The sequence below is a fragment of the Acytostelium subglobosum genome (genome assembly GCF_000787575.1).
Source record: "Acytostelium subglobosum LB1 DNA, scaffold: scaffold9, whole genome shotgun sequence".
NCBI classification, from domain to species: Eukaryota; Evosea; class Eumycetozoa; order Acytosteliales; family Acytosteliaceae; genus Acytostelium; species Acytostelium subglobosum.
The window spans coordinates 795,564-823,412 of record NW_012236524.1 but is presented as its reverse complement, the minus strand read 5'-3'; the positions used below and the strand labels follow the sequence as shown (position 1 = coordinate 823,412).

The 27,849-nt window shown below is 42.2% G+C and overlaps 9 protein-coding genes across 9 annotated transcripts; 2 read left to right on the top strand and 7 right to left on the bottom strand.

Moving 5' to 3' along the window:
• Positions 1-94: 94 nt before the first annotated feature.
• Positions 95-562, top strand: SAMD00019534_052400 (hypothetical protein; the record flags this gene model as incomplete). Its single annotated transcript, XM_012899711.1, has 1 exon — positions 95-562. The coding sequence occupies one exon, from the start codon at positions 95-97 to the stop codon at positions 560-562; it is 468 nt and encodes a 155-aa protein (XP_012755165.1).
• SAMD00019534_052390 (hypothetical protein) lies at positions 563-1,963 on the bottom strand (the record flags this gene model as incomplete). Its single annotated transcript, XM_012899710.1, has 1 exon — positions 563-1,963. One exon carries the CDS (start codon positions 1,961-1,963, stop codon positions 563-565), a length of 1,401 nt encoding a protein of 466 aa, XP_012755164.1.
• Positions 1,964-3,007: 1,044 nt separating this feature from the next.
• On the bottom strand, positions 3,008-7,714 carry SAMD00019534_052380 (hypothetical protein; the record flags this gene model as incomplete). Its single annotated transcript, XM_012899709.1, has 10 exons — positions 3,008-3,025; positions 3,235-4,022; positions 4,083-4,487; positions 4,558-4,959; positions 5,044-5,463; positions 5,527-5,868; positions 5,936-6,283; positions 6,355-6,669; positions 6,731-7,387; positions 7,630-7,714. The coding sequence occupies 10 exons, from the start codon at positions 7,712-7,714 to the stop codon at positions 3,008-3,010; spliced, it is 3,780 nt and encodes a 1,259-aa protein (XP_012755163.1).
• A 1,975-nt stretch (positions 7,715-9,689) lies between these two features.
• SAMD00019534_052370 (hypothetical protein) lies at positions 9,690-13,657 on the bottom strand (the record flags this gene model as incomplete). Its single annotated transcript, XM_012899708.1, has 8 exons — positions 9,690-10,347; positions 10,426-11,002; positions 11,070-11,462; positions 11,525-11,938; positions 12,005-12,346; positions 12,424-12,792; positions 12,872-13,186; positions 13,252-13,657. 8 exons carry the CDS (start codon positions 13,655-13,657, stop codon positions 9,690-9,692), a joined length of 3,474 nt encoding a protein of 1,157 aa, XP_012755162.1.
• A 1,321-nt stretch (positions 13,658-14,978) lies between these two features.
• On the bottom strand, positions 14,979-18,272 carry SAMD00019534_052360 (hypothetical protein; the record flags this gene model as incomplete). Its single annotated transcript, XM_012899707.1, has 5 exons — positions 14,979-15,886; positions 15,955-17,166; positions 17,242-17,583; positions 17,652-17,999; positions 18,065-18,272. The coding sequence occupies 5 exons, from the start codon at positions 18,270-18,272 to the stop codon at positions 14,979-14,981; spliced, it is 3,018 nt and encodes a 1,005-aa protein (XP_012755161.1).
• Positions 18,273-18,318: 46 nt separating this feature from the next.
• On the bottom strand, positions 18,319-19,492 carry SAMD00019534_052350 (hypothetical protein; the record flags this gene model as incomplete). The annotated part of the gene is made up of 3 exons (XM_012899706.1): positions 18,319-18,394; positions 18,470-19,211; positions 19,285-19,492. 3 exons carry the CDS (start codon positions 19,490-19,492, stop codon positions 18,319-18,321), a joined length of 1,026 nt encoding a protein of 341 aa, XP_012755160.1.
• Positions 19,493-20,234: 742 nt separating this feature from the next.
• Positions 20,235-21,498, bottom strand: SAMD00019534_052340 (hypothetical protein; the record flags this gene model as incomplete). The annotated part of the gene is made up of 2 exons (XM_012899705.1): positions 20,235-21,137; positions 21,496-21,498. Coding segments are annotated over 2 exons (906 nt in total), but the record flags the coding sequence as incomplete, so codon positions are not given.
• Positions 21,499-21,832: 334 nt separating this feature from the next.
• SAMD00019534_052330 (hypothetical protein) lies at positions 21,833-23,171 on the top strand (the record flags this gene model as incomplete). The annotated part of the gene is made up of 6 exons (XM_012899704.1): positions 21,833-21,918; positions 22,014-22,169; positions 22,241-22,314; positions 22,393-22,740; positions 22,798-23,017; positions 23,093-23,171. Coding segments are annotated over 6 exons (963 nt in total), but the record flags the coding sequence as incomplete, so codon positions are not given.
• A 339-nt stretch (positions 23,172-23,510) lies between these two features.
• On the bottom strand, positions 23,511-27,651 carry SAMD00019534_052320 (hypothetical protein; the record flags this gene model as incomplete). Its single annotated transcript, XM_012899703.1, has 4 exons — positions 23,511-23,553; positions 23,632-27,131; positions 27,203-27,457; positions 27,529-27,651. The coding sequence occupies 4 exons, from the start codon at positions 27,649-27,651 to the stop codon at positions 23,511-23,513; spliced, it is 3,921 nt and encodes a 1,306-aa protein (XP_012755157.1).
• Positions 27,652-27,849: the final 198 nt, after the last annotated feature.

Genomic DNA, 27,849 nt, shown 5'->3' with positions numbered 1-27,849 from the left:
CGTGGATCACCAACTTCCAAGAATTATATAATCAATCACTCGTGACCCTTTCAATCTATCAATCAAACGAGCACACTCGATCAATCATTCAAACATGTCAACTGAAGCGTCATCATCAGCAACTCAAACACCAACGACTGCAACACCAACACCTCAAAAGACATTCAATCTTGCATGTCATTGTGGCAACGTCAAGTTCCAAGCAGACCTTGATCAGGACTTGGGAAAGAGTGGTCGTTGTAACTGCTCGAGCTGCTTCATCACTCGTCTTTGGGCACACCCAGTGACCAACCTCGACTCATTCAAACTGCTTTCATCAGAGGACACTGTTTCAGTGTACAACTATGCCTCAAAGAGAGTGGATCACTACTTCTGCAAGACATGTGGCACTCAGACCTATCTCAAGACAGACATACCAGGCTATGGAAAGTTCATCTATGTTAGCATCAACTGTCTACAAGGACTGACCCAAGAGCAGTTCGCCGCCATCCCCATTCACTCATATGCCAACGGAGCAGAGGACAAGCATCATGAGACACCCAAGTTCACCAATCACCTGTGATTAATCACCTTGTTTAATAGGCTTGTCGTATAATACACACATTCCATGTTCATCCCTCTTTGATATTGGATCATTGTCGTTGATCTTGGTCCACTCGTTATGTTTGATTGAGTAACGGAAGTTGAAGTCGTGGCCTTGAAGCAGGAGTATTGTCTCCTCCCTTGACGGTGATGTTGAACTGTATACCATATTATTCATCCTTAAAGGACAATGAGGTGGAGTTGCAAGTGTTACAAGCTCCATTGTGGACAATGACATTCTGTTGAAGGCTTTGGAGTACAGATACAGCATTCCACGTCCATCATGGCAATATGATGTAACATATGTTGGCAAGTCGACGGTAGTCTGTTCTTTGGTGGTCAGGTTGAATGTATAGATGCACTTGCCAGACAGGGGGTTGTCTTTGGAGCGGCCACCGATGCAGTAGAGTATGTTGTCGTGGTGCACTAGGTAGGTCGCAGTCAGTTCTTGATTGAGATCCCCAACGTGAGTGAACTGTTGGGTGTCAATGTTGAAGCTGTCCACTCGTGTCAAGTATGTTGAACCGGATATGCCACCCACCAAGTAGATTAGCTGATTGCCATCATAGCAAGAGGCGATGGTATATCCACCTGACACATTATCGATTGATTGTTGAAGATCCCACCGTCGAGAGTCTAGATTGAACCTTGAGTATAGTGCTTGTTCGGCTTCGTCGTTGATGCCTCCACCAAATAGATACACTCTTCCACGTGCATATACAGTTGACATGAATAGGTATTCAATGTTCTTATTCCCTTCATCTCTGACATGAGTCCATTCATTGCTGATTGGATTGAACAATGAGTATGAATCCTGACCGATGCACATCACATGATGATCAAGACCATGTGTGTACTTCTCAGCATCATCATTGTCGTCCAACAGTCTGAAGCATGATTGAAGGTGATCTTTGATTGAGTCCAACATGTCTGTGTCAACCTCCACTGTACATGGTCTGACCAATTGATGTTGTGTCGTGTTCATCGCCTCCACAATACCTTGAATAGTTATCAGCAGTTCAATGTCATTGTCTGTTACCGAGGTCTGAGTGCTATCGCATGACGATGGTGTTGTTGAGGAGGATGAGGTGGATGACTGTGTTGGTATTGCTTGATCGATGAACTGATCGATAGAGTCACAAGATGTGATTGAACGAACGATATCACTCATCGCAATATCAAGTTCAAAGTCAAAGTCCAAGACATCATCATCACTTGTTGTTGAGCACTTTGTTGTCGATGTTGTTGTTGTTGTTATTATAGGTCTGAATATATTATTGATGTTCTTGATCTCATTGATTATATTATGTATTATTGTTGATGTTTGTTGTAACTTGTCATTGATTGGTGATGTTATCTTATGCTCCTCAATAACTAACATATCATGTAGTTGTTTGAAGTGATCGGTCACTTCTTTGTTGGTATCTGTCAATGATTGATATGTTGTTGATAACTGTTTAAGTGTACTCCATAATAACTTCAACCTTGACATTGATGAATCATTATATTGACGTTGATCAATCAATGATCTAAGATGTTGTGCATTCTCAACATCATGCTTCTTGTGAGTTGAACATATACACAACTCGCATATCAATGTATTACAATCTAAACATATAAACCTATGTGCCAAGTTATGATTCTTACACCAATGGTTCTCCATAATTTATGTATTATTACTTATTATTACTGTATTCATTCATTATTTGTTGTTTGCAAAATGAAGTATTAATTCAAAAATGGTGCCTTTACAGGACTAGGATATAAGATTTCCATTATTTCCTGTTCCTGATTGTTGTTCTTAGGTGTCTCTCAGATTTTTAATAAACATTTGATTGGTGTTCCATCAACTTACCCTTACGGGTTATGCATGTTGGATGAAATTGAAGTTCCAACAATCAACTTTGTAATGTGATAATAGGGGGTTGAGCGGACCACTTACAACAAATTATATTTATTATATTAATGGTATAGATTTTATCTTAATCCTACAAAAAGTTGATCGATTGAATCGTGATAAAAATATATAAATAGATAAATATTTATTGTTAACATTGTTATATCAATTTGTTACTAATTAATATATATATTTATAAAAACTAAATGTCATTTATTAATAAATATAATATTTTTTATATATCTTTAATAATAATTATATTATTAAATGTTAAAGGAACTTTATCTAAACAAGAGGAGACAATTGTCCTCGGTAATTGGAATGTTATTGAGGGTGAAGAAGTACAATATGGACACAATGTGATTCCCGAAGGTACCAAGTTTATGGATAGTGTGTCCTCAAACATTTATCTGGATCTAGATCCTCAAGTTAAGTGGATCCCTGATTCAAATTTTATCCATCTCTCAAACATCCCCGATAAAGAAGATACTTTTATCGATCCACAATCAAGACGTGTTGTGTTTCATCCTAATCGACCTCCCCTTCCTATGATAGAAATGTCGTATTTTGAGGAGTAGTATTAATAAATATCCATGAAGTAGAGTACTCTACTTTAAAGTTTAATATTATTTTTATTATTATTGGTGTTGTTGAAGTTTTTGGAGTCTTTGTTGAATCCTCTTTTGGTCCCTGATCATCCTTAAATTCTTCCTGCGAAGTAATATGATTGTGGCAACAATTGCTAGAACAATTACCACCACTCCAACTATAATTCCAATCATTGCAATAGTGGACAATGACTTTGTCTTGGATGAACATATTGCATCATTGTCATCTCCACTAACTTTATCAACATCCAATAATAATTGGAAATCTGGATCAAGTATGACATCTCTATCAAAATGTGGAACATTGATTGCTACAATTGTTGCCTGTGCCTGATTGTTGTTGATGTTGTTGATCGATGCCTCTTGTTCAGATTTGTCCAACAACGCATTTGATATAACATGTGGTCTTCCATCAACTAATGCACGCTGGATGAAATGTGCGTAGAGACTGACACCATTGATCTTGAGTCGCATCCAGTATAAACCATCATCATTGCCATTGCCATCAATGTTGCCAACACGCTTGGTTGAACATGAGTTGCTGTTTGAACTATTGATCGATGCTCTCATTATGACTTGTAGTATGTTCAACTTTGATTTGAATGGGTAGTTGGACATGCTGATCGTGTACTTGAGTGTGGACTTCTTCATGTGTAGTGTGTCTCCGGCAAAGAGAATGTCGGTGTCCTGGTCGAACCATTTGATCTCCACCTTCATCTTGGCATCACCTCTTGTGTCGACAGAGTATATCTTGCCATTTACAGTCTCATTGATCAATGTCCAATCAATCAAATCCATCTGATCAACCATATTCCCAGCATTATCAAACTCCTTTAACTTGACCACATTGATCGTTGACACAACTGTTGTATTGCCATCAACAATCGATGTCATTGGCTTCTCGCCATCGTATGTTGGGTCGGATCCAGTTACAGCTATACGTTTGATTGCGTGAGTTGATTGATTGATTGATTGAATAAAAGAGTTGTACTTACTTGAAGTGCAGTCATTACCGTACCATCCTGGGTCACAGATGCATCCAACAGTTGGGGAACATGATCCTCGATTGAAACATACTGGGGTGCCAGGACATGTGATAGTCGGCTGTGTCTTGTTGCCATTGCCGTTGCCGTTGCCATTGTTTGTTGGGTCTGCATTGATATATATTGTGTTGGAATATATATTGTTGTTGTTGATTGTTGCACTGAATGATGAATCCAACTTGATTGATGGAGTGTTGATGATCAACATTATACCAGAATGGAATGATGGTGACTTTGTTACGTTTCCAACATCAGCAAAGCCCAATACACCATTGACCTGTCCAGGATTCATTCCAAAGTTCCTTCCAATAATGGTCAATGATCCAGGTGTTACCAAGTATTTCTCAATAATAGGTGCTAAAAATGTTTGATTGATTGAGTGAGATGGTTCCATCGAGTGATTGATTGAATATAAGTGAGTACTTACTTGTTTGAGTGAATTGAATGTTGAGGAAGTTGATGTAGGCATTGGGATGATTGCTTAGTGCCTTGTTTGAGTATCCACCAAGGTCGCGTGCTTTGTTCATCAACCCATAGATGGAGAGGTATGCTATCTTTGCTTGTGATCCGAATCCGTAGGGGAGTAGACAGTTGACTGTAAAGTTGACTATTGATCCATTTGCATTGGCACTGACAAACTCTGCTTGATAACCAACTACTTCATCATATGTTGATGTGAAGTATACTGTTGGCAAATGACCCAAGTCATATCCAGATATGGTATCAGACACTGACAAGTTCACCTGTACCCATCTATCATTGCTACCAACATCCACATCACGTCTTGACACGAACATTGACAACAACTGTGGTGGTGACAACTCTTGCTCTATGATTGATTGATTGAGTGATGGTATGTGAGGGGTATGTTAGGGATTATTCCAGGAGTGATTGAGTGAGGGTTGGGACATACCTGAGTTGGTGAGGGTGATGTTGAGCTCGGGTGATCCGAGGACTTTGGCAAGGGGACTGATGGCGGTCATGAGATCAAGTCCATTTGGGTCACGAGCGTATCGTCCAACGTTGTTCATAGTGTCAACCAACATTATGTCTTCAATTGTGATACTATGTACACGTTGGAATTTGGATACTTTGATACGTAGTCTGTATATACCAGTGGCTGCTTCGACGTCATTGTTTGTAAAGTTGATCGATATCAATTGACCATCCAATGAATTACTAATGTTGACACTACCATAACTGAAACCATTTGGTTGGTCCTCAATAGTCAAGTCCCATCCCACATCCGTCGTATCCGCCACTGAATCAATCACAACATCCTTCGAAGGCACTGCCACAACCTTTGTGATCATTGGTGGAAGTTCATCGCCATCTATATTCATTCAAAAGTGATTGATTAGTATTATGATCAATCAAAGTACATGGATGAACTTACAAGTTGAGATGATCTGGACTGATGAGGTGGAGGGGAACTTGGAGTTGAAGAGTGCAACGTCGATGAACTCTGGACGTGACTCGAGGTAGTACTTCATGGTGGTGGTGAATGTCCTGGCTGGAACTGTGAATGGTATGATGTAGCTACTGGTAGCATAGTCATAATGACCACGTGCTCTATAATAAGGATTGGAGAGATCATCACCAAACACCAATATAGGTATCCAATTATTGATCAACTTTGATGTTGTGAATGTCAATGTATTATTCATCGACGCACTCGATACATCCATAACAGTCTTTTCAAATGTGAATGATGTAATATCCGCCAAAGTGATTGATACTAAGTTTGATAGAGTGATGGGTTAGTCTTTGAAATGATTCCAGTGTGATTGGATGTAATTACTTACATCCTGGACTGTCGGCCGTGCTTTTGAGCTGTGGATTGTAGATCACTCCTGAGCCAATGAATGGAAGTGAGCATTCGTTTCCAGCATTGTCATAGATGTAGATTGTGTTGGGTGCTGGTGCATTGTTGGAACTCTGCCATGGGATTGTTATGATCTTGGCCAAGTATGCATGATGGATATCACCGCCAACCATGTCCGCAGGAGACAATGTTAACTTATCCTGTGTAGTATACTCCAATACCAAATAACCAAATCCACTCGTCACATCCTCCACCTCCACCTGTACCAAGTACTCCATCATATTGATAGGTACAAAAGTGATATTGATCAATGTTGGTGCGTATAAGTCTGATGGTTTGATTGAATATTAGTGAGTGATCATTCGATTGATTGATTGAATGAATGATGAGGATACATACCAATCTCGGTGGTGTTGGGGAAAATAGTACTGTTGATGCCATTGTCAAACTCAAAGCCGGTGATGCCAATGTGAGAGTAGGGTAGTCGGTACTCACTCATGGCAAATACTGCTTCGAATGATGGTGATTTGGGATCGACGTTGGAGATGAATCCAAATGGATATTCAATTGCCTTCCTATGCTGCTGATTCAATGCATTGATTGAGTGTCCCAAGAATGTCTCCATTGTCATCGTCGTCAACATTGACACGAACAAGTTCTGTCTATCCATCAGCACCAGACCAATCTTACTTCCAGATGGTATTTGATGATTTCCTAATGAGGGTGAGGGCGAGGGTTAGGGCGAGGGTTAGGGCGAAGGCAAGGTCATTCATACCATTGGTCCATTGATATGTAGATAATGCGTTGGGAGTGGAGTCGATTTGGGTGAACCCAATGATGTCGGAGGGTCCATTGCCATGTGACATCATTTGGTAGTTGTAGGATAGGATTGATGTACTTGGTGAGCCGAGTACACGTTTGATAATGGTGTTGGTTGCTGTGATGTTGGATATAAAGTATGATAGTCCTTGACCTGTTGAGTTTACAAAGATGTCCACCTTTTGATACATATAGTCGACTTGCGAGTATGTCAGGGGATCGGGATAGACCACCATGTTCAAAGCGCTCTCGGTGGCATTTGCGAACGGCGACGCAAAGTCCAGGGTAATCGATCCGAATGGGGCCGCGGTGAACATCAATGTGATGACCTTGGTGAAGTCTATCTTTACGAAAGTGCTCGGTACTACATACACGCGATATGTAGTTATGGATGGGTTGTTTGATTGAGTGAAATGCTTCCTCAGATCACATGAGTAGCCATTGGCATAGCATGTCACTACTGTTGAGGGGCCAGTCTGTGGTACATTCAATGTTACGAACGAGGTAACATCATAAACAACCTTGAACATTCCCAACAACACTGTCTGGAATGGATTGACATTGTTCGACACCAACGGTGTACTTGACACAACAGCCAGCTTAGTTGATGTTGCTAAGTATGTTTGATTGATTGATTGATTGATTGATTGAGTAGTGATTGTTAGTGATTGATCGAGTGATTGGAATGATTCCAAGATTGGATCGAATGATCAAACGAGTGATCAAAGTGAATGAGTGGAGTGATCAAAGTGAATGATTGAGTGATTGGAATGATTCCAAGTTGGATCGCATGACCAATCGAGTGATCACAAGGTGAGCTAGTGAGCGAGTGAGCGAGTGATTGAGTCAACTTACATGGACATGAGTATGATATGGTCCAAGGTACGGTTGTATCAGTACTGTCGGTTATGTTACCAGTGATAGTGTTACCGAATGTCATTGGCGGTAGACTGGTGACACGTATGGTTTGTAGGTTATTTTTTACATCGAATACAAGATGATCTTTAGTCACAAGTGATGAATATCCATTTATCTTTGTAATTGGACTTATTGTATCAACTTGAATGATCACTTCAACATTACATCCTGTACTTGTGTACTGTCCAATGGCCCTAGTATCCAATACTCGAAATGATTGTGTTTGATCTGATTTAAGTGTGAGTGTGTGAGTGGGGCAACTTCTAAGGACTTCGTTTTTTGGACCTACTGATCAAATTACCAAATATGGTAATAAATAATATTATTATTATCAATCTAGACATAGATATTCAATTATATATATATAAATAATATTTGAATGTGTATAATAATGATGAAGTTATTCAATGTGTTGTGGAGGGGAAGATAGTCAGGAAACAAATGTTAGAGAATACTTTGTACAGAATAATGATGATGGACTGTCCATCCTGACCGATCAGCTGAATCTTCCAATAGGAAATCGGAACAATAATAATATCTTAGTTCTCTGCCCTCTGTCGCCCATCATGGCCTCTTTCTGAAGATGGGATTCGCCCCACCAATCTTCAACGTTTTCGAAACAAATATCTACCTTTTCGTGGTTTGTCAAAGGAAACTATCAATCTCGAGGGTTGTGGAAGCGAGTTGTGGAGGGGAGGGATCACGATTGATGGAGGAGAGGCACTAGCAAGGGTAGCATAATATTATTAAGTATAGCATACTTATGATGTTAACTTTCGATGTTTGATATACATCTGTTTCTTATATCTGTAATATTAGTTACAACTTTTGCTGACTCGCAACTCAAACAACAATGATACAAATCAAATGATAATGACTTTGTCTTGATCAACATGTCCTTATCCACAATGTCGGTGATGTATTCCTCAATGTTATCCATGCTGGAACGCCCCGACTCCAACTCAATGAGGTCATCACTAAAGACGCCTCACATGCGGCCAAGGTCATTCCACTTCCTCCTCTGAGCAAGGATGATACTAAGAGTATTGTTAGTACCCTACTCGGTATAACTCATGTCCCACCACTCATTCAACTTCTCCTCGACTCACTGGGTGGGTGGCCAAGACTGTTGCAATTGTTCATCTTTGACTTCTATCCAAGCCTCAATCATGAATCCACCACCTTCACTGCTGCTGTCAATCAATTCGTTGGCAAGATCAAAGGAACTTCCTACAGCAATCTATTCACACCGCCACTCCATGCACATGTACTGATTGCACTGTGTCTCACGAACACTCATATCTACCTGGACCAACAAGTTCCTGCAGAAGGAGCCAACACTACCTTTGAGAAAGAGGAAAGGAAATCCATAATAAGATTAGAAGATGACAATAATGGACAGTATGTCATCAACATGCCCTACATATTCCTCAAATGCTATATCCAATCAATAGCAAGTCATAGAATTCAAGAGTTTAATCATATGCAGCAATTCATGAATCATATCGAGAGAACACATTCAAAGAGGAGATGGCAGGACTTTGAGGAGATATATGCCCTCTATAAGCTCGTTCGAATCGACATGTTTCGTTTCTGCCATCTATCAAAACAAACAACATTCTACTCAATCCACTCATACTTTGCATCACCATTTCATCAAGTCTTAGACATCGTATCCCCCAGAGATAGATGGTCATTGAAGCAACTCAAGAGTCCAAAGGCCAAATAACACAATCATCCTGCAGCACCAGCGACTAGCTCTCAATCATGTAATGGTATGTACTTAACTCATTCAATCACTCAATCACACTCACTCCAGAAAGTTTGGATCAAACATGGAACTTGTCTCAGACGGCAGCCATGCTCACTCATATGTCCACTGGCTGGGCATTGTCCAAGGTCATAATGGAATTAGATGGTCCTTCAATCCTTAAGTAGAGAATCATTGATTACTTTAATAATAAGAAGTTTATTGTGTTATGCCAGACTGGCGATACTTATGATGTCAACTTTTGAAGTTTGATTTGCATCTGTTTCTCGTGTCTGATATCTTTATGTTTCTTAAGTCTCCACATCACAATAGCTACAACTATGGCAGTTGTTATTATTGCCACGCCAACAATGATACCTATCAAAGCATTGGTTGATAATGACTTTGATCTTGATCCACATGTACCACTGCCATTGCCATCAGTATCGATCAATAATTGAAAATCGGGGTCCAGTGTAACTTGATGATCAAAATGAGGTACATTGATACCTATCATTGTTGCCTGTTCCTGATTGTTTGATTGTTGCTCAGATGAATCCAACAATACATTTGATATAATATGTGTCCTATTATCAACTAATGCACGCTGGATGAAGTGTCCGTACAAGCTGACGTCATTGACCCTCAGACGCATCCAATATAGACTGTTGTCCTCGCCGTCAATGTTGCCAACACTTTGTTGTGTGCAAGTGTTGCTGTCAGGTCCACTGATGGCCACACGCATTATGACCTGAAGTGTGTTCAACGTTGATTTGAATGTGTAGTTGGACAAGTTGATTGTGTACTTCAACGTTGACTTCTTCATGTGGATGGTGTCGCCAGCAAAGAGGATATCGGTGTCCTGATCAAACCACTGGACATTGACAACGACCAGTCCACCACCCCTTGATGAGATTGAGTATGATTTGCTCAGATTGTTCGTTGCGCCACTCATTGGTTCCTGCTTCCAATCAATCAAATACATCTGATCGACCATGTTTCCAACATTGTCAAACTCTTTCAATTTGACAACATCGATCGTCGAGATGGTAGATGTCTTGTTGTCGACAATAGTTGTCTCTGGTTGATCATCTTGATATGTTGGCACAGAGTCGGTCACCTTTGAAAGACAGTCCTCGCCATACCATCCACTCACACATTGACATCCCTGAGTAGGACTACACACGCCATTATTGGAGCAAGGTGGGGAGCCTGGACACGTAACCGTTGGCTGTGTAGAGTTACCATTGGTATCGCCACTGCCACTGCTACCACCTCCATTGCCACCACTGCTATTAGTTGGAAGTAGGTCGTTGACTTGGATCATGTTTGATGAAATACCAAGGTTTTTGATTGTGATATTGAATGGCTTGGCCATGATGTACCCACTTTCAATGATCAACATTGAACCTGATTGGATTGATGGCAATATGCCCAATGGCATACCAACTGATTTACCAAAGTCCAGTGCACCTTTGACCAAACCAGGTGCAAGACCAAAGTTCCTTCCAATGATAGTCACTGATCCAGGTGAAACCAAATATCTCTCAATGATGGGTGCTAAATATGATTGATTGAATAAGTTTGTGGAATGGTTCCATGTGTGCATTGAGTGATTAGTACTTACTTGTTTGTGAGAATGAGATGTCCAATCTTGTGACGTTGTTATTGGGAAGTGCTTGGTTCGAGAATCCAGACATGTATCCGGCAATATTCATAAGTCCATGAATGGAGAGATAGGCTACACGTGATGGCCATCCAAATGAATATGGCAGTGTACAATTGGCTTGGAATATGATCACATTGACTTGATCATCCGAAAATAATGTAGCAGTACATCCAGTAATCTGATCGAATGATGATGTGAAGTATACCATTGGCGAATGATCGAATGCATAGGCATAGGTTCCACAATCAACTGTGAACGTTATACCGACTGACCTATCACTTGATCCAACATCCACACTAGTCCTAGACAACTGAACACTAACTACTTGAGGTGCTGTCACTGCTCCAGTGTCTGAGAGATAGAATGTGAGATGGTTAATAGGTGATTGATTGGTTGAGTGATTGGGTACATACTGCTGATGATTGTGAGGTTTAGCTCTGGAGATCCCATCACCTTTCCAAGTGGGTTGATGGAGGACATGAGGTTGTCAGGGCCAACAAAGTAGTCTTTGTGGTATCGACCAGTGTTGTTTGAAGTGTCAATGAGTAGGATGTCTTGGATGGTGAATGTTTGTGTTCTCAACCACATTGATACGTTGAATCTAAGTTGATAGACTCCATTAACTAATTGTTCATTACCAATTGTGATCACTCGGTATTGACCATCGGTATTACTACTGATGTTGAACACTCCCTTGCTGAATCCATTTGGTACATCCTCAATTGTCAGGTCCCATCCAATCAAAGTAGAAGTACCCTTTGATATATCAACTGTCTTGTTTGGGAAAGCCAATATCTTGGTGATCATCGGTGGAAGTTCATCACCATCTTTGATCATGTGAAGTGTTAGTCATTGATTGATTGAATGATTGATTGAATGAGGGCATAACATACATGTTGAGATGATCTGGACTGTGGAGGTGTTGGGGAATTTGAGATTGAAGAAGGCAATGTCGAGGTGCTCTGGTCGACAATCAATGAAGTAGTTCATGGAGGTTGTGAACGTCCTGGCTGGCACTGTGAATGGTATGACATACAACTGAAGACTGTAGTCATATTTACCACGAGCACGATACATTGGATTCTGTAAATCATCACCAAAGACCAACTCTGGTTTCCAACTATACACAATCTTTGACATATTGAATAACAACCTGTTGTTCACTGATCCACTCGATACATCCATCACATACTTATCAAACTTGAATGTAGTGATCATGTCAATAGTGATGGGTACTATTCGTTTGATTGATTGAGTGAGTTAGTGATTGAGTGATTGAGTGAGTGAGTGATTGATGGAGGGAGGTACTTACAACCTGGACTGTTAATGGTCTTGAAGTTGGCATTGTAGATCAAGGAGTATACTCGGCCAAAGTTGCTTAATGAAGCCATCTGATTGCCTGTATAGTCAAATAGATGGACTTCACGTGGTCTTGGTATATAGTTGGTGCTCCTACTGTTGATAGTTACAATGGACTCCCAGAATACATGATTGTTGTTATCTCCACCACCACCAACAACATCGGCAGATGTCAATAATATCGTATCAATTGTTTCTCTGCCATAATACAACATCAAAGTTGCTACTCTACTCATTGAATCATTCACCTCTGCTTGTACCAAGTATGTGAATGGGTCAATCGCTACAAAGTTTAGATTGATCAAACTTGGAGGTAGATCATCTGATATATATATGTATGGGCGAGGGCAAGAGTTAGTCTAGAGTAGTCAAGTGAGGGAAGGGAGGGCGAAGTAACATACCGATGCTGGTGGTGTTGCCATAAGCGGTTTCCAAGGATGCATAGTCAACTTGAGGTCTGTAGATCGAGATTGAGGTGTTGGGAAGGCGGTACTCATTCATGGAGAATACAGCTTCAAAGGTGAGTGATGATGGGTTGGAGTTGGACTTGAAGCCGAATGGATACGAGACGTATGTCTTCTGAATCTCATTTACTCCCGATATCTGATGAGACTTGAAAGTGTTCAACGAAGCATCAATAACAGTAGTCACAAAACTTGAAACCGTCTCCTTGAACTGGATATTCAAAGGAACTGTGGTAACATCAGGGAACTTATCTGTTTGATTGAGTGTATGGTGAGTGATCGATTGATTGGAATGATTCCAGTGAGGGTGTACTTACCATTGGACCAAGAAAATGAAGAAGTGGTCTTGAGACTGGAGTTGACTTGTTGGACTTCAATCTCCACCGGACGGTATATCATATGAAAGTAGTAGGATAGGACTGAGGTGCTTGGTGATCCGAGTACTCTCTTGACGACAGTGTTACATTCTGTAAGGTTGTTGACTATGTAGCTGAGTCCGGTCGAGTTGACAAAGAAGTCTACCTTCATATTAGTATAGTCCAACTGTTTGTATGACTCTGAGGGATAGGCTACAACTGAGTTGACACGGACATTGGACTTGAACTGTCCTGCATAAGGTGATGTGTAGACGATTGATGCTGATGTTTGAACTGATGATACCAATAATACAGTGATATCTTGACTGTAGTTATAACCTACTTGATCTGGAAACAATGATAACATATATGTGGTATAACCATTGGTTGAAGTTGCGTTGGTGTTATAATACTCAAACATCTGGCATATGTATCCAAAGGCAGAACAACCAACTCGATTACTTGGTCCTGAAACAGGAGTATTCAAAGTAAAGTATGACGACACATCATTCAAAGCTGTGTACAGACTATACTGGAATGGGTTGACACTATTTGATACCAAGGGAGTCTTGGATAATACCTCTAATGTTGAAGGAGGGACTATCATTCACAAGTTAGTCATATTTGATCGTTTGGAGTAATTCCAATATTTGATTGAATGACTTACATGGACATGAGAATGTCGCGTTCCAGTCTTGGGTGGTGGCACTGCCGACTACAGTGATGTTTCCTGTCACTAGTTGTGAACCGAATGGTACTCTGTTATCTTCGCTTCTTCCAATCTGGATGTTGAGCTCATAGTCCAATATCCTTAAGTTGTCACTAATTGGTTCTCCATTTATAGTGAGAATATAACGTGTTGTATCAATCTTAATTAAAACATCAACCAAACAACCATCTTTGGTTAAAGTCCCAGCTGCCTTGGTATCCAATATAACATAAGGATGTGATGCTGATAAACAGGCAACTAATAATTGGGTGTCAATTAGTTAGTATATATCATTCTTGGTTTGATCATAATTTAATCATAAATACTTACCAACAAAGAGATTAAGGATAATCACTACTGTTGCGAGAGAAATAATATGATTGATCATTGTTGGAAAGTGATTGAATGATTGTTATATCTATGTTTGTTAAAGAATGATCACTCCACTTAACTCACTCCACTCCAATCAGTGTTAGTGTTCTCAAACTTGGTGGAACAGGAAGCCACGTCCATTTTGAACCCATTAATATTGTTGTTGTTGTTGTTGTTGAAGTCATTCCTCGAGGAATCGTTGAGATAATGATCCCATTCATGAGGTATGTTTCACCTTTAAATAAATATCAATGATGGGCAGTGATCGGACAGAATAGGGCCTTATTTATAAAAAATATCTCAATGTTTGCACTATAGCCCATCAATCAAAAGTCGATTGGCTCTCGGTCTCCCTGGGTCTTTCCACATATGACACTCATAATTACAATTGTGGTAACATCCGAAACAATGCCGACAATTCACCCGAAATAGATGATTGATCATCAATTCATTCATTTAACCATTCCCTCGGGAACACACAATTGCGGCCTTAGGGTTTGGTCTACCAATTCCCCCCATTACCCCCACGTCCACCATCACTCTACACAAACCAAACCATGACATTGTACCAAATACAAGATGATGTCATGTATCCATGTTGAAACATTTATTTCTGCAACTCACGTAGACGATGTTGTACTCTCTTGTTGTCCATCTTCTCATGATAGTTCTTGCGCAACATCATGGCAACTCCAGTGGCAATGGCAGCAGCCACTACAATACAACCAATGATGATACCTATCAATGCCATCTTGGACAATCCTGATGAACTTGATTGATTGGTACACTTGTCATAGTCCATCTTATTGTTCTTGTCACCATCAGAGTCAATCAACACTTGGAAGTTGGGATCAATCGCTGCGAACATGTCAAAATAGGGCATATTGATTCCAATCAATGTTGATGCTGAGTGTCCGTCAGTTGCCTGCGAGTTGGAGTCTAGTGGCACGGTACGAGCGATGGCGTTGCGATAGTCTACGATGACCTTTTGAATGAACTGTCCATAGAGATTGACATTGTTGATGCGTAGCCTCATCCATGCCACACTCGAGTTGCTCTGATCCATGACCAACTGTTTGAGTGAGCATGACTGACCATCTGAGACAGCATCAATCGATGCATTCATCACAAGTTGAAGACTGTTCAGACGTGATCTGAATGGATAGTCGGTGATCATAATCGATACCTTGAGAGTGTATTGCTGGACTTGATTGGGATCGCCTGCAAAGTAGACGGTGGTGGGCATGGTGGAGTTGCTAAAGTACCATTGCGTGGTCACTTTGATCGATGCTCCATTCTTCACAATAGTCTCATACTCATTGGATACATTACCAACTGAGTTGGTCAATGTCCAATTATTCAAATCATACTGCATGATTGAAACCAATCCAGATTGATCATACTCTATCAACTTTACAATACTGATCATGGCACTAATGTTGAGTCCACCATCATTGATCGTGTATGTGGCCGAAGGCTGAGATGGGTCGACCAGTGGCACAATTGGAATGACATCTAGTTTGATTGATTGATTGAATGAATGAGTGATTGGAATAATTCCGGTGGTGGAATGAAGTACCTACTTGATCCACAATCAGGTCCATACCATCCTGGATCACATTGACAACCAAGGGTTGGCATGCATATTCCATTTCCAGAGCATGTTGAGGATGTTCCTGCTCCTGGGCATGGTACAAAGACATCTCGTTTGTCATTACCTGGCGGGATATATATGATGGGCACAACATTGGACAATCCACCAGGTGTCTTATCAATACCTATTGTGAAGTTGTTTGTTGGTTTGATTTCCAGACTGTTGAATATCAACATTGTACCTGATTGGAATGTAGGTGACACTCTGATCTCACCAGTGCTGAGTGTGATGACTGCCTCAGTAGTTGAATTGTATCCAAAGTTCTTGCCAAACACAGTCACTGATCCATGTGATCGCAATGTATCCTCAATCCAAGGTACGGTCTGTGTGAGTGTTATCTTGATCTCTGACTCCAAACCAAGTGCAGCCAACTCAGTTGATGAGTATCCATTAAGATTCTGACTTGTATCCATCAATCCATAAATGGATACCAATACCATTCCATTTCCAACTCCAAATCCATAAGGTAGTTGACCATCACATGCGAAACTGATTGTGTTTCCAGTTTGATTGATGATTGATGTTGGTAATGATGTGATCTGGAATACATCGGATGTGAAGTATACTGTTGGGAGATGATTGATTGAGTATCCCTTGTCATCTGAGACAATGAACTCTAGATGTACTCTTCGGTCCTGGGAACCAACATCAACTGACTTGGTACGGATATCCAGATTCTGGAGCACAGGGCCATTAACATCAGTACTCTTGGTCTGTATCTTGATACTGAGTTCAGTGGAGTTCATCACTCTGGATAGTGGTGTGAGTGTAGATGATACTAAGTTGAACTCTCTATTGTCCTCCAATGATGAATAGTTGTGCTTGTTACCAAGTATATCCTCCAATATAATATCTTTGAATGAGAATGTTTGATTACGGTATGCTCCAGTGACGTTGAATAATATTTGATAATGGCCAAAGTATCTTGTACCATATGTTGCATTGATGAAAGATATATCAAAGTGTCTAACAAGATAATCTACATCACTTGTAACATTGAATGAACCTCTGGCGAATCCATTAGGTCTATCCTCAATCATGAATCTCCATCCAATAGTCACAGTCTCATCAACATCGACATCCACAACATTTCCAGAATAAGTCTCTATGAATGTGATCATGGGTGGCAACTCGTCTCCATCTGATTGATTGAATGAATGCGTGAGTGAGCTAATATTTAGAATGATTCCAGTCACTCAATAAATCATATACTTACATGATGAAACTACCTCGACCGTGGTATTGGACGGGAAGTCCAACGCGAGTTGACTGTAGTCAATGCGTCTGGGCTGAGCGACTATGTAGTATTGGAGTGTGGTCGTGAAGGTACGAGCTGGAACTGTGAACGGTACTATGTAATGTTGTCTAACATGATCGTAGTAGCCGAATGCCGTGTATAACCTATTCTCCTCGATATGACCGAATGTGAACTCTGGCTTCCAATTCACATCATTCTTTGTAGTATTAAAATACAACTCATTCTCCAATGTTGATAGACTAACATCCATATGAGTGTAGTTGAAGTAGAACATTGTAATGTCGTTGACAGTGATGGTAACTAAATCATCATAATGTTTGGTTAGGGAATGATTACATAGTGTGCCTATCTGAGGGGTAGGTACATACTGGTTGGTGAATACATGTTGACGTTTTGTAAACGGTTGTTGAAGAAGAAAGGGTAGTCATCCCAGCCTGGGAGATCTCTGGTGTTGCCTGCATTGTCCTTGATCAAGAACCATTTGAACTCTGTCAATATGTTCTCATGATTGTTGACGATCTTCTCGTATATACCATGTTTGTTGTTGCCATGGACCAAGTCTGATGAAGTGATTACAACATGTTTTGTTGGGTTATGATACTCAAGCGCCAAATATTGGAAGCCACTCAAGTCATCAATGATCTCCACAATGATCAAATACTTAAATTGTGATATTGGTACTATTGTCATGTTCAAGATTATGGGTGGATCAGTGTCTATCATTGATAGATTAAGTTAGTATTGGAATCATTCCATTCGATGGATCAATCAATCAACTTACCATTGATGGGTGGTGGATTGATGTTGTCTATGAGGTCACTGTACCAAACTGCTGGACTGGTGAAATAGAGTATGAGTTGGGGATTGTAGGTACTGACTGGGAATGTGACTGAGAATGGTAGATTGGATGTGTTGGAGTTGGATGTGTATCCAAATGGGAATGGCTCAGAACTTGATACATCCTCGCCAACTCTGCTCTGGAACATCATTGTGAAATCTGTCATCAACATTATATCAGCACGTACATTCAATAAATTAATTATTGGTACTGATGGACTTGGAGTCAGACTCATATTGAATGGTCGAATAAGTTGATTTCCATTCCAAGGTTCTATAATGATTGATTAATTGAATGAGTGGGTGAGAGTGAGTATGTGATTGATTGAGGGATGGAATAGTTCCATACTTACTGATGTAATAGTTAACGCTGGGACCGACTTCTGTGTATCCTCCAGTTCCGTTGGAATGATATACATAGTTGTATTGTGATGAACTGACTCGACCTGGCACGACTGTCACTGTTGTTGTCTCGGGTGATCCAAGTACTCGCTTCATTGACGCACCATATACATAACGTGTGTTGACTTTGGCGACATAGTTGGTTATTGAAGTAGAGTTGATCATTGTTGCATAGGTGAACTGAGATGTATATGACACTGGACCATATGATGGGTCAGGCAGTACTTCAATCGCTGTAACATTGGGGTTGACTGAGTTGGATGATGTAATGCGTGTGAAGGGGTAGCTGGATATGAAGACGTCGTACTTTCTCTCTACCTGATCAAAGATGGTCAGGTGCACATTGTTCCTGTTGTCAAACTGGACGTTGGTGGGTATTGGTACCAATCCAACCAAACATATAGTTTGATTACCTGATGGAGTGAATGAATCGAATTGAATATCACATAAATATCCATCTACTTGACAACCATAATAGTTTGTAGGTAACCATGATGGATGATCAATCGATACATAGAACTTATAATACATTATATCTATAAATATTGATTGTGATGGTGCTGATACTCTATGTCCAGCCTTTCTGGTCAAGAACAACTGAGGCAGATTCTCCCTATACTCTACATAAGGATTGACTCTATTGTACACCAAAGGAGTCAAGATATTCACGCCCAACTTGGTGTCTGGTGCTATGATTGATTGATCAATTGATTAAGCGTGAGTGGGATGATTCCAGTGACTTATCTATCAAATTAGACATACCTGGACATGAGAAAGATGTTGTAAAGTTGGTGAATGTGTTGTCTTCGTAGATTACTGAACCTTGAAGTATGTCGGTGCCATAGGAGGTGAAGAAGTTGCGTATTTGAATGGTCTGGGTCTGTGTAGCATATTCAATACTCTGATACTCTATGTTATATCTCAACCAATTCTCTTTTATCACCTTTGTAGTATTGAATGTCAATATCATCGCATAAGAGCAACCAACTCCCAACATATTATTATAGAATCCATAAAGATTTGATGCTATTAATGTTTGTCCTTTGATTAAACCTAATAATATATATTATTTGTTAATATTAATTCCAAATATTACATAAATTAAAATATATTACCATTATAATTGATTATTAATAATAACAATTGAAGTATTGTTATGATAGTTATCAGTTTACTCATCTTTGTTCAATCTATTATTACTTGTTAGATATATTATTGATTGATTGATATGTTTGAGATGAAGATGATCAAAGTGTCAAGTAGGGACCAAGATAGTTTGGTACATTGATAGAATCAATTATGTAGTTATTAATTGATCAATACTTTGCACCTGACATCGAGTGCCCCTGGATATCAATCTAGCCCCTACTCCTGGATACTTAGACCCCAAAGATATTTTAACTGATGGTGGGACCATCCATCTTATGGGTTGAATCGAAAAAATCTGAAAAGGTGTTGGTGTGTGTTGATCAAAAAAAAAAAATCATAGAAGCCCCTGCCCTTTGTGATTAAAGACACGAGGAGACGTAGTCAAGACACTTGTCTACAGAGTAGTCAGGGAGGGTAGTTGGTGGATGAAAGAGGTTGAAGGCAAGGGAAGGCCTTGACAACACTCACATGCACATCACATCACATGGCGACAACGCAATGTTCCCCTCCAGGTTGAGGTACACAATGCGCTGACAACACAATGATTGAAGGTTGGTTTATTAGTTCTCGGCGGCAGCAGATGGGTTGACACCAACTCTCTTCTCGATGGACTTCTTGATGAGGTTGATTCTGGTTCTGCGCTGGCGGAGGGTACGCTTGGCCTTCTTGGCGAACTTGGGGTCGGAAGGCTTCTTCTCGCCCTTCTTGGCTGGCGATGGGTCCTTGCGGATGGCAGCATGAGCCTTGGTGTACAAGGCTTCGAGGTCCTTTGGACCAATGTTGGCCTTGATGTACTGGCTGTAGTGCTTCTTGTAGTCCTCCTCGGACTCAGTCTGGAGAAGCTTCATGTGCTCAGCGACGTGGTTGCCGAAGATGTACTTGCGGAGGACGTCGGCGTTGAGCTTCTTGGTCTCGGCGTTGTATCCAACGAAACGGGTCTTCTTGTGTGGAACGTAGAGACCACCATCGCAGGCACCCTTCATGACGGCGAACACCTTGTTACCAGTGGAGGTACGGGTGAGACCGACATCGAGGAAGGCCTTGAATGGACGTGGCTTCTCGTCGACGGGCTTGACGAGGAAGTCGTCGCCAGTGACCTTCTCCTGTCCCTTGTAGATGTCGTTCAGCTTGAGCTGGGTGAGCAGACGACGGGCCAGCAACAGTCCGGTGGCGTAGGCGGCGGCGTAGTTGGTCAAACCAACGGTGATACCGTAGCGTGGCAACTCGTTGGAGTAGGCCGACGAGAGGACGAAATCACCGACGATCTTGGAGTAGATGATCTGGGCGATGACCTTCTTGTTGGTGATACGGGCGACAAGTCTGTACTTGGGCGAGTTGTACTTGTTCTTGTCCTGCTGGATCAGGCGGTGTCTCTGCTGGTAGTCAGTCTTTCCCTCACGTCTTCTTCTGAAGTGGACCTGGAATCTCTTGAAGTAAGCCTTGCTCTTAACGATCTTAACGAAACCCTAAAGTAACAAAAAGAGAGAGAAACAGAACTTGGTAAGAATGACGCCCATTTATCTTGGTGTGTCACAACGTTTTGAGCACTCCTTCCTTCCTCCTCCTCGATCGCGCGCGCAGCTCAGTCAGTTGTGATACTTGTTTCTGAGATTTGATAAGGAGTAATGCTTTCCAGTACGCAACACTTGTGCCTTGAGACTACGTTGACGACCATCCCCAAAACAAACGCATACAATCACTCCAATATTTAAGGGTGTGTCTTTTAAAGCGTTATGATGTTAAAGGGACTTGTGATGGCGGGTCATCAAGTAGGGCAGGCCCTTGTTAAAGGGGGTTGGACATGGGTTAAGATATGATTCCTACCATCTTTGAAATCAAATAGTGTTATTAGGTTGGATATTATTATTATATATTATTATTTATAATAAATATAAGAAAGTTATCTGTATCTATCTGTGAGGATGCTGACAAACAAAGTGTTTGAATGTCAAACAATCGTATGTTTTAACATTCGCGAGCAGGTCTCGCTCGCATTCGAGTGGAGTGTGATGAACAAAAAAAAAATCAATTTTTATATTTTCGAACTTCCTTCATTTCATCATTACCTCTAACTTCAACTTCATTCAATCAACTCAATCAACATCAATCATTGATCAAGTGTACATATATATAAAGAAGATAGATAGAGTAAAGAATGAATGATGATGAGGAGTGTATAATATGTAAATCAAGTCGTTACATCAATCCAAATACAAAGCTGTTGACTGCTCCTTGTGGGCATATTTAGTATGTTGATGATGAATGAATGATTGAATGATTGAATGATTAGATGAATGAATGATTGAATGATGGCTTACAATGTTACTTTGATGATGATTTAGTTGTGAAACATGTATAGATGCAGCATATAAGAAGGATCAGGTTATTATGTGCAAGGAGTGCGCATCACCTCTTAGAAGACAGGCATTCGTCAATCAACGATTCGATGATGGTGCCAATGACAAAGAGAACCAAACAAGAAAGACTGTATTAAAGACGTATGTATCGGTAATAATGTGCCTCGGACCTGGGTCATGGACTCATCACTCAACAATTCAATCAAACGCAGGTTCAACAAGAGACAGGATAACTTCACAGACTTATTCGAATATAATAACTACCTGGAGTTGGTTGAAGATATAAGTATGTAACAATCCTTTACTTTGTGGACATGATGGAGACTGGTCCAGGAACTGGAACTAACTTCCAAACAATCAAAAGTATTCCAATTGCTACAGGGTGGAGAGGAGGCTGCCACAGCACAACAAAGGATAAAGGAATATCAAAGGACGAATCAACAATCGATATCAGAGAATAGAGCAAAGAAGGAGAGGGAGGACTCTTTGATCGCCGCATCCATTGCCGAGGAGCAGAGGATACGTGAGGAGAAGAGGAATTTCTATCGCATGCAGGATCAGCAGGAGATGGCCGCCAGACAGGCAGAGACGCTAAAGACAATGAATGACTTGGCCGATGGTAAGATATCGGCCAAGGACGTAAAGGAGATTGATAGGAAGAAGCGTGAGGAGGAGAGACAGAAGGAGATGTTGACATTTGCCGAGGCCTCAAGCAAGGCTGCTGCCGCCGCCAAGAAGTTGGAGAGTGCAACGTCGATCTTGCCCGATGACGATGATGATCGCATGGCCACTGTGGCATCATCTAGCAATGCCCAATCGTCTGGATTCAACTACCAAGTGTCTGGCAAACCTGGATCCATGCCACAGGCTGGCAACGCGCCACCTGGAGGTGGAAATGATCAACAAAACAGACAACCACCTCCATTCGCTGAGCCTACACCTCTGGAGGGATTCAAGATGGATGAGATGGCTTTGAAGAATCATATACCGTATGTGTACTATATTATACTCCCCATTTGACTCACTTTCTCTTTCACCTTGTTAACATGTCCACTTCCTTCCAGAAATCAAACACAATCAGCTGCTGGAGGTTTCAAGCAGAGGTACATTAAGCAACGTGCCACCGAAGATGCATTTGGTTCAGTGTACCTGACAATTGGACATTAATACATTGTTTACTTCAATCAATGATGGCCATGACTCTGTCCTTAAGACACCTCATGTTCCTTGCAGAGTTGCAGCAGGTATTCAACCATCCTTTGGCTGCACAAACATGTCCAATGGAGCTCAAATGAAACAAACACTGGTCCAGTGGCATCCACTCTAGCTTCTTGTTCAAGAAACAATCAATGAGAAAGAGACAGCAGGAACATTAAGATGACCATGTTGCGACTCAATAAATCATTCTGGAAACAGATATATCTCAAAGATTAGATGAAATGTACAATGTTGTATTGGTTGTTGGTTGATGGTCGGACTCGATTACATCTTGGATATCTCCTTCTTTTCGACTGCACTGTGTTGGCTATTGAGATTGAGTGATGTGATTGGGTTGGTTAGATAAATGATCAATCAATCAAACAAGATATAGTGTGCTACTTACTTTGCATCCTTCGTGACCTTCCAAACATAGTCTGCATAGTTACCTCTGCTGAGGTACTGGACAAACTCTTCGTCGTGAGTGATGATGATCAGTTGGAAGCCAGCATGCGACTTCTTGGCCTCGATAATGTTTAGCAGTGCATTGGCAAAGCTCTCAATGTTGGCGCGATCCAAATGTGATGTTGGCTCATCCAGCGCCAAGATGCCACAGTTGGTACAGAAGTTCTCGGCCAGTGCCAGACGGATAATTAGACAGGCCAACACCTTTTGGCCAGCACTACATCTGCCTCTCATGTCCAGCTCAACATCGCCCTTGACCATGACCACACGGTAGTTGATTGTCTTGTTGGCGGCGGTCGACTCCTCTGAGCGAATCTCAATCGTGTCGATATCATTGCCTCGGTAGGTCGATGTCCATAGCTCGCGGATCGACCTGTTGATCTCTAGCATCTTGAGCACGTGGTACTTCATCAAAGCCTTGTCCAGTGCCCTGTAGTACTTGTCCAAGTCCTTGCCCGTCTGGTCCAACACCTCGGCGTAAATGATCATGTCGCGATACGTCACATCGATGTCCTTGTACGTGGGCTTGTTGAGCTCGGCCTGTGAAGACTTGATGTGCTGTTCGTTGGCCTCGACTTGTCCACTGGCCTTGTCGACTCTGGTCTTCAAGTTGCTGATCTCCTCAGCCAGTGTCTTGTGCGTGGCCTGGTCCTCTGGCGAGATTACTGCAGCCACTGCAGCCTTCTTCTTGGCAATCTGTGCATTGAGTGTGTCGCAGTTGTTCTTGAGCTGCCTGTATTGGATGTTGTCATTGATCGTTCGCTTGTAAATATCGCGTTGCGCCAGGTTACTTCTGATCGAGTCGATGTGTCCGCTGCCCTTTGAGTAGTCTTCGTTGATGTTTTTGATCTGGGTGTCAATGCCAATGTTCTCCTCGAGTAGTTGTTCCAGTTTGAGCTTGTGTTGGTCTGCATCCTGAGGAATCTGCGTCTGGATGTTCCTGAGCGTCACAAGCTTGTTTGAGAACAACGTCTTCTCCTTGGTAAGCGCCGAGGACTTGGCCTCCAGTTGACTCCTGAGCAATTGCAACTGCTCATTGTCCGTGGTGAACTGCTGCTTCAGAGTGTCCAGCTCAACGTTGATCGAGCTCACGGTCTGGCGCAGCTGGTCAACGGTCGCCAACAACTCCTTCTCACTCTGTCTGATGCGCTCAAGGATCTCGGTCGACCCCTTCTCCGCAGAGATGTTCTCGCGACACGACAATATCGCCTGTTGATGTGTGTAGAGCTCGGCGCGGTACTTCTTCAGCTCGGCCTCCAGCCGTTCAATATCGCTTCGTATCGAGTTGTATTGTTGAACCATTGTGTCGTACTCGTGGTTCAGTTGCTCGGCTGATCGTGTGTCCGCTGAGCTGCCACCACCGAGTGACTTCTCCTCGGCGGCAATATCCTTCTCGAGCTGAGTGATCTCATTGAGCAGCGTTGATTGTGATGATGCCACAACCGCTAGCTTGGCAGCCATCTTTAGCTTTTGATCCAAGACTGATAGTTGCTGGCTGAGCTCCTTCTTCATGGGCTGCAGGTTGTCCGACATGCTCTGATTGATCTCCTTCTCGCGTTTGATTAGCGCGACAATGTCCACCTGGGTGAGTTGTATCAACTGGTCGTTGTGTGGCTTGGCTTCGCTTAATCGTTTGAGGCGATCACGTGTCGTCTGTATGTTGGTGGTGATCTCGTCCAGCTTGGTGGGGAGGTCGTCCGTGTGAGTCTTGAGTCGCTGCACAAACTCATCCATCTCGTCGCCAGCCATTGATCGCTTGCACAGGCCACACTCACTCTCTGAGTGAGCTTTGTCGATGTACTCCTTGTACAACACGTCTTCAGACTCGAGGATGGTATGTGATCGCTCCAACTGATGCAGGTTGTGAGCGAGTTGCTCGATGATGCTGGCCAAGTCCGTGCGGTCCTTCTCGTCCAGATCGCTCAGCTTCTTCTCGAGCGCCTTGACCTGTGCCTGCTTGTTGTTCCTCTCTTGTTGCACCATCTTTAGCTCGCTCTCAATTTGACTGATCTGATGCGTGATGTCAGTATGCTCCTCGTTCTTCTCGTTGCGCTCGCTGTCCAGCTGCTCGATTCGCGCGTGGACATGGTCCCGCAGCTTGTGCATGTCAATGTCGGGCTCGCCTTCAAACAGCTCGCTGATCAACTGTCTGTTGTCATTGAGTGCCGCGTCGTGTGTTGCGTGCCTCTTGCTCAGATCATTCTTCTTGACGGCGAGCTTTGTGCGCGCGGAAGACTGTGTGTTGGCCACTTTGATAAGATCGCGCATTGATGTCATGCTCGCCTCTATGTCCTCGCGCTGCTTGATCGATTTGGCAATCTGTTGCTCATAGTCCACACTTGAGTGCTTGGCTTCGAGTGCCTCGATCTCGCGCTCGGCTCTGTCGATGGCCTGTAAGAACTCGCTGGCACGCTCACTGAGCGACTGCACCTTCTTGGCCTCCATCTTGAGTGCGTCCAGCTTCTTGTTGTTGGCATCGATCTGCAACTGATACTGATACAGTCGCTCCTCGAGCTTCTGGCGCTGGGCAATGTTGCTCTGCACCTCGCCATCACACTGATCGATGCGTGTCTGGAAAGATGTCTGAGTGGACTTGATCGCAGCCGATATCTCCTCGAGCTTCACGTTGAGCACATCGATCAATTCGGCAGGCGACTGTGTGTCCTTGTCGAACTGCAGCTTGTAGCGGTCGAGCAGGTCGGCGGCCTGCTTGTCGCGGTTTGATTGGAGCTGTTCGACCTGCTTCATCAATTGCTCGAGCTTGCCAATCTCGATGCTGATCTTGTTCTTTCTGGTGGACAGCGCTTCCTTCTCGGTTTGCAGCTTGACCAGGTTTTCGGTGAGGTCTGCCTCGGCCTTTGTCATGGTCTCCATCTCATCGTTGAATGACTTGCCCATGAAGATGAGCTCCTCGTCCGGCTCCTCAAAGACCTCTTGCAGTGAGTTGTACAGTCTGTCCTTGGAGCGCTCAATTTCCATCTTGCGCGACTCCATCGTCTTGAGCTCAATCGATGCCGTCTCAATCTGCTTCATGGCTGCGCCAATCGTGTCGTGCTGGGCCCTCTTCTCTTTGAGCTGTGCGGCCATCTGCTTGACAAAGTCCTTCAGCTTCTTGAGGTTGTCCTCCATGGTCGCGATCTCCTTGCTGATCCTTGTGGCGTGGTCCCTGTTGGTGCTGACCACCTCGAGCTTTAGCTTCTGTTCCTTGAGCAACGCCGTGATATCCTTTCGCTTGTCCTTTGTTGACTTTAGTGCCTTGGTGTAGCGCACCGCATTGAATATCTCATCAAACTTGACCTTTAACTTTGCACTCTCTGACAATGGCCAATTAGACTCCTCCTGATGACAAAAGATCACATTCTTCAACACTGGCTTTGACACTCCCATCAACTCTGGTATCTCCTTATCCAAGTCTCCACATCTAAGACTCTTGCTAACTTTCTGAATGAGTGATTATAAGTTAGTATCAGTGTGCCCATCATCCAATCAATCAATCAATCAATCAAACTTACTTGTCCATCAGCATTGAAGCTCTGTAATGAGGCATCCAGTTGCCTGTACTCTTGTTTGTTCATTGCCTTTTGAATGAGGCATAGTGCCCTAGTGGCTACAATAGGCTTGCCATGTGGATTCTTGAATCGCATCTTTATCTGTGCTTTGACCTCTGCACTACCTGCAATCTTTGGATCATGTATGAATGCCTGTCCATTCGCACAATTAGGTGGCATCTCACCAGTAGATGCATACTTTAAGCATTCTATAATGGTCTGTCATTTGGTCGTTTGTTAGTTGATTGATTGAATGAACCATGCATGATGTATCGATCCCAGGTACATACTGTTTTACCAGCACCGTTGGCACCAACTATCAATGTCAATGGCTTGTAGAAATCAATCACAGTACATTCGTCTGGATTGAAACTTCTAATACCCTGTACCAACAACTTCTCGATTGATGTCATTGCTTGTTTGGTCAATGGTCCACAAACATAAATATAACTAATATAACTCTAATATCTTGTCAAATGAATGAACGTCGTCAAATGGTTGAACAAACAAGCAATGACATCAATCGAGAAGTTGTTTCTTGTCATTTGAGTCCACAAAAGTCTGATTTATTCGAAGAAAATGCGATTTTTGATGAATAACCCAAAGATTGA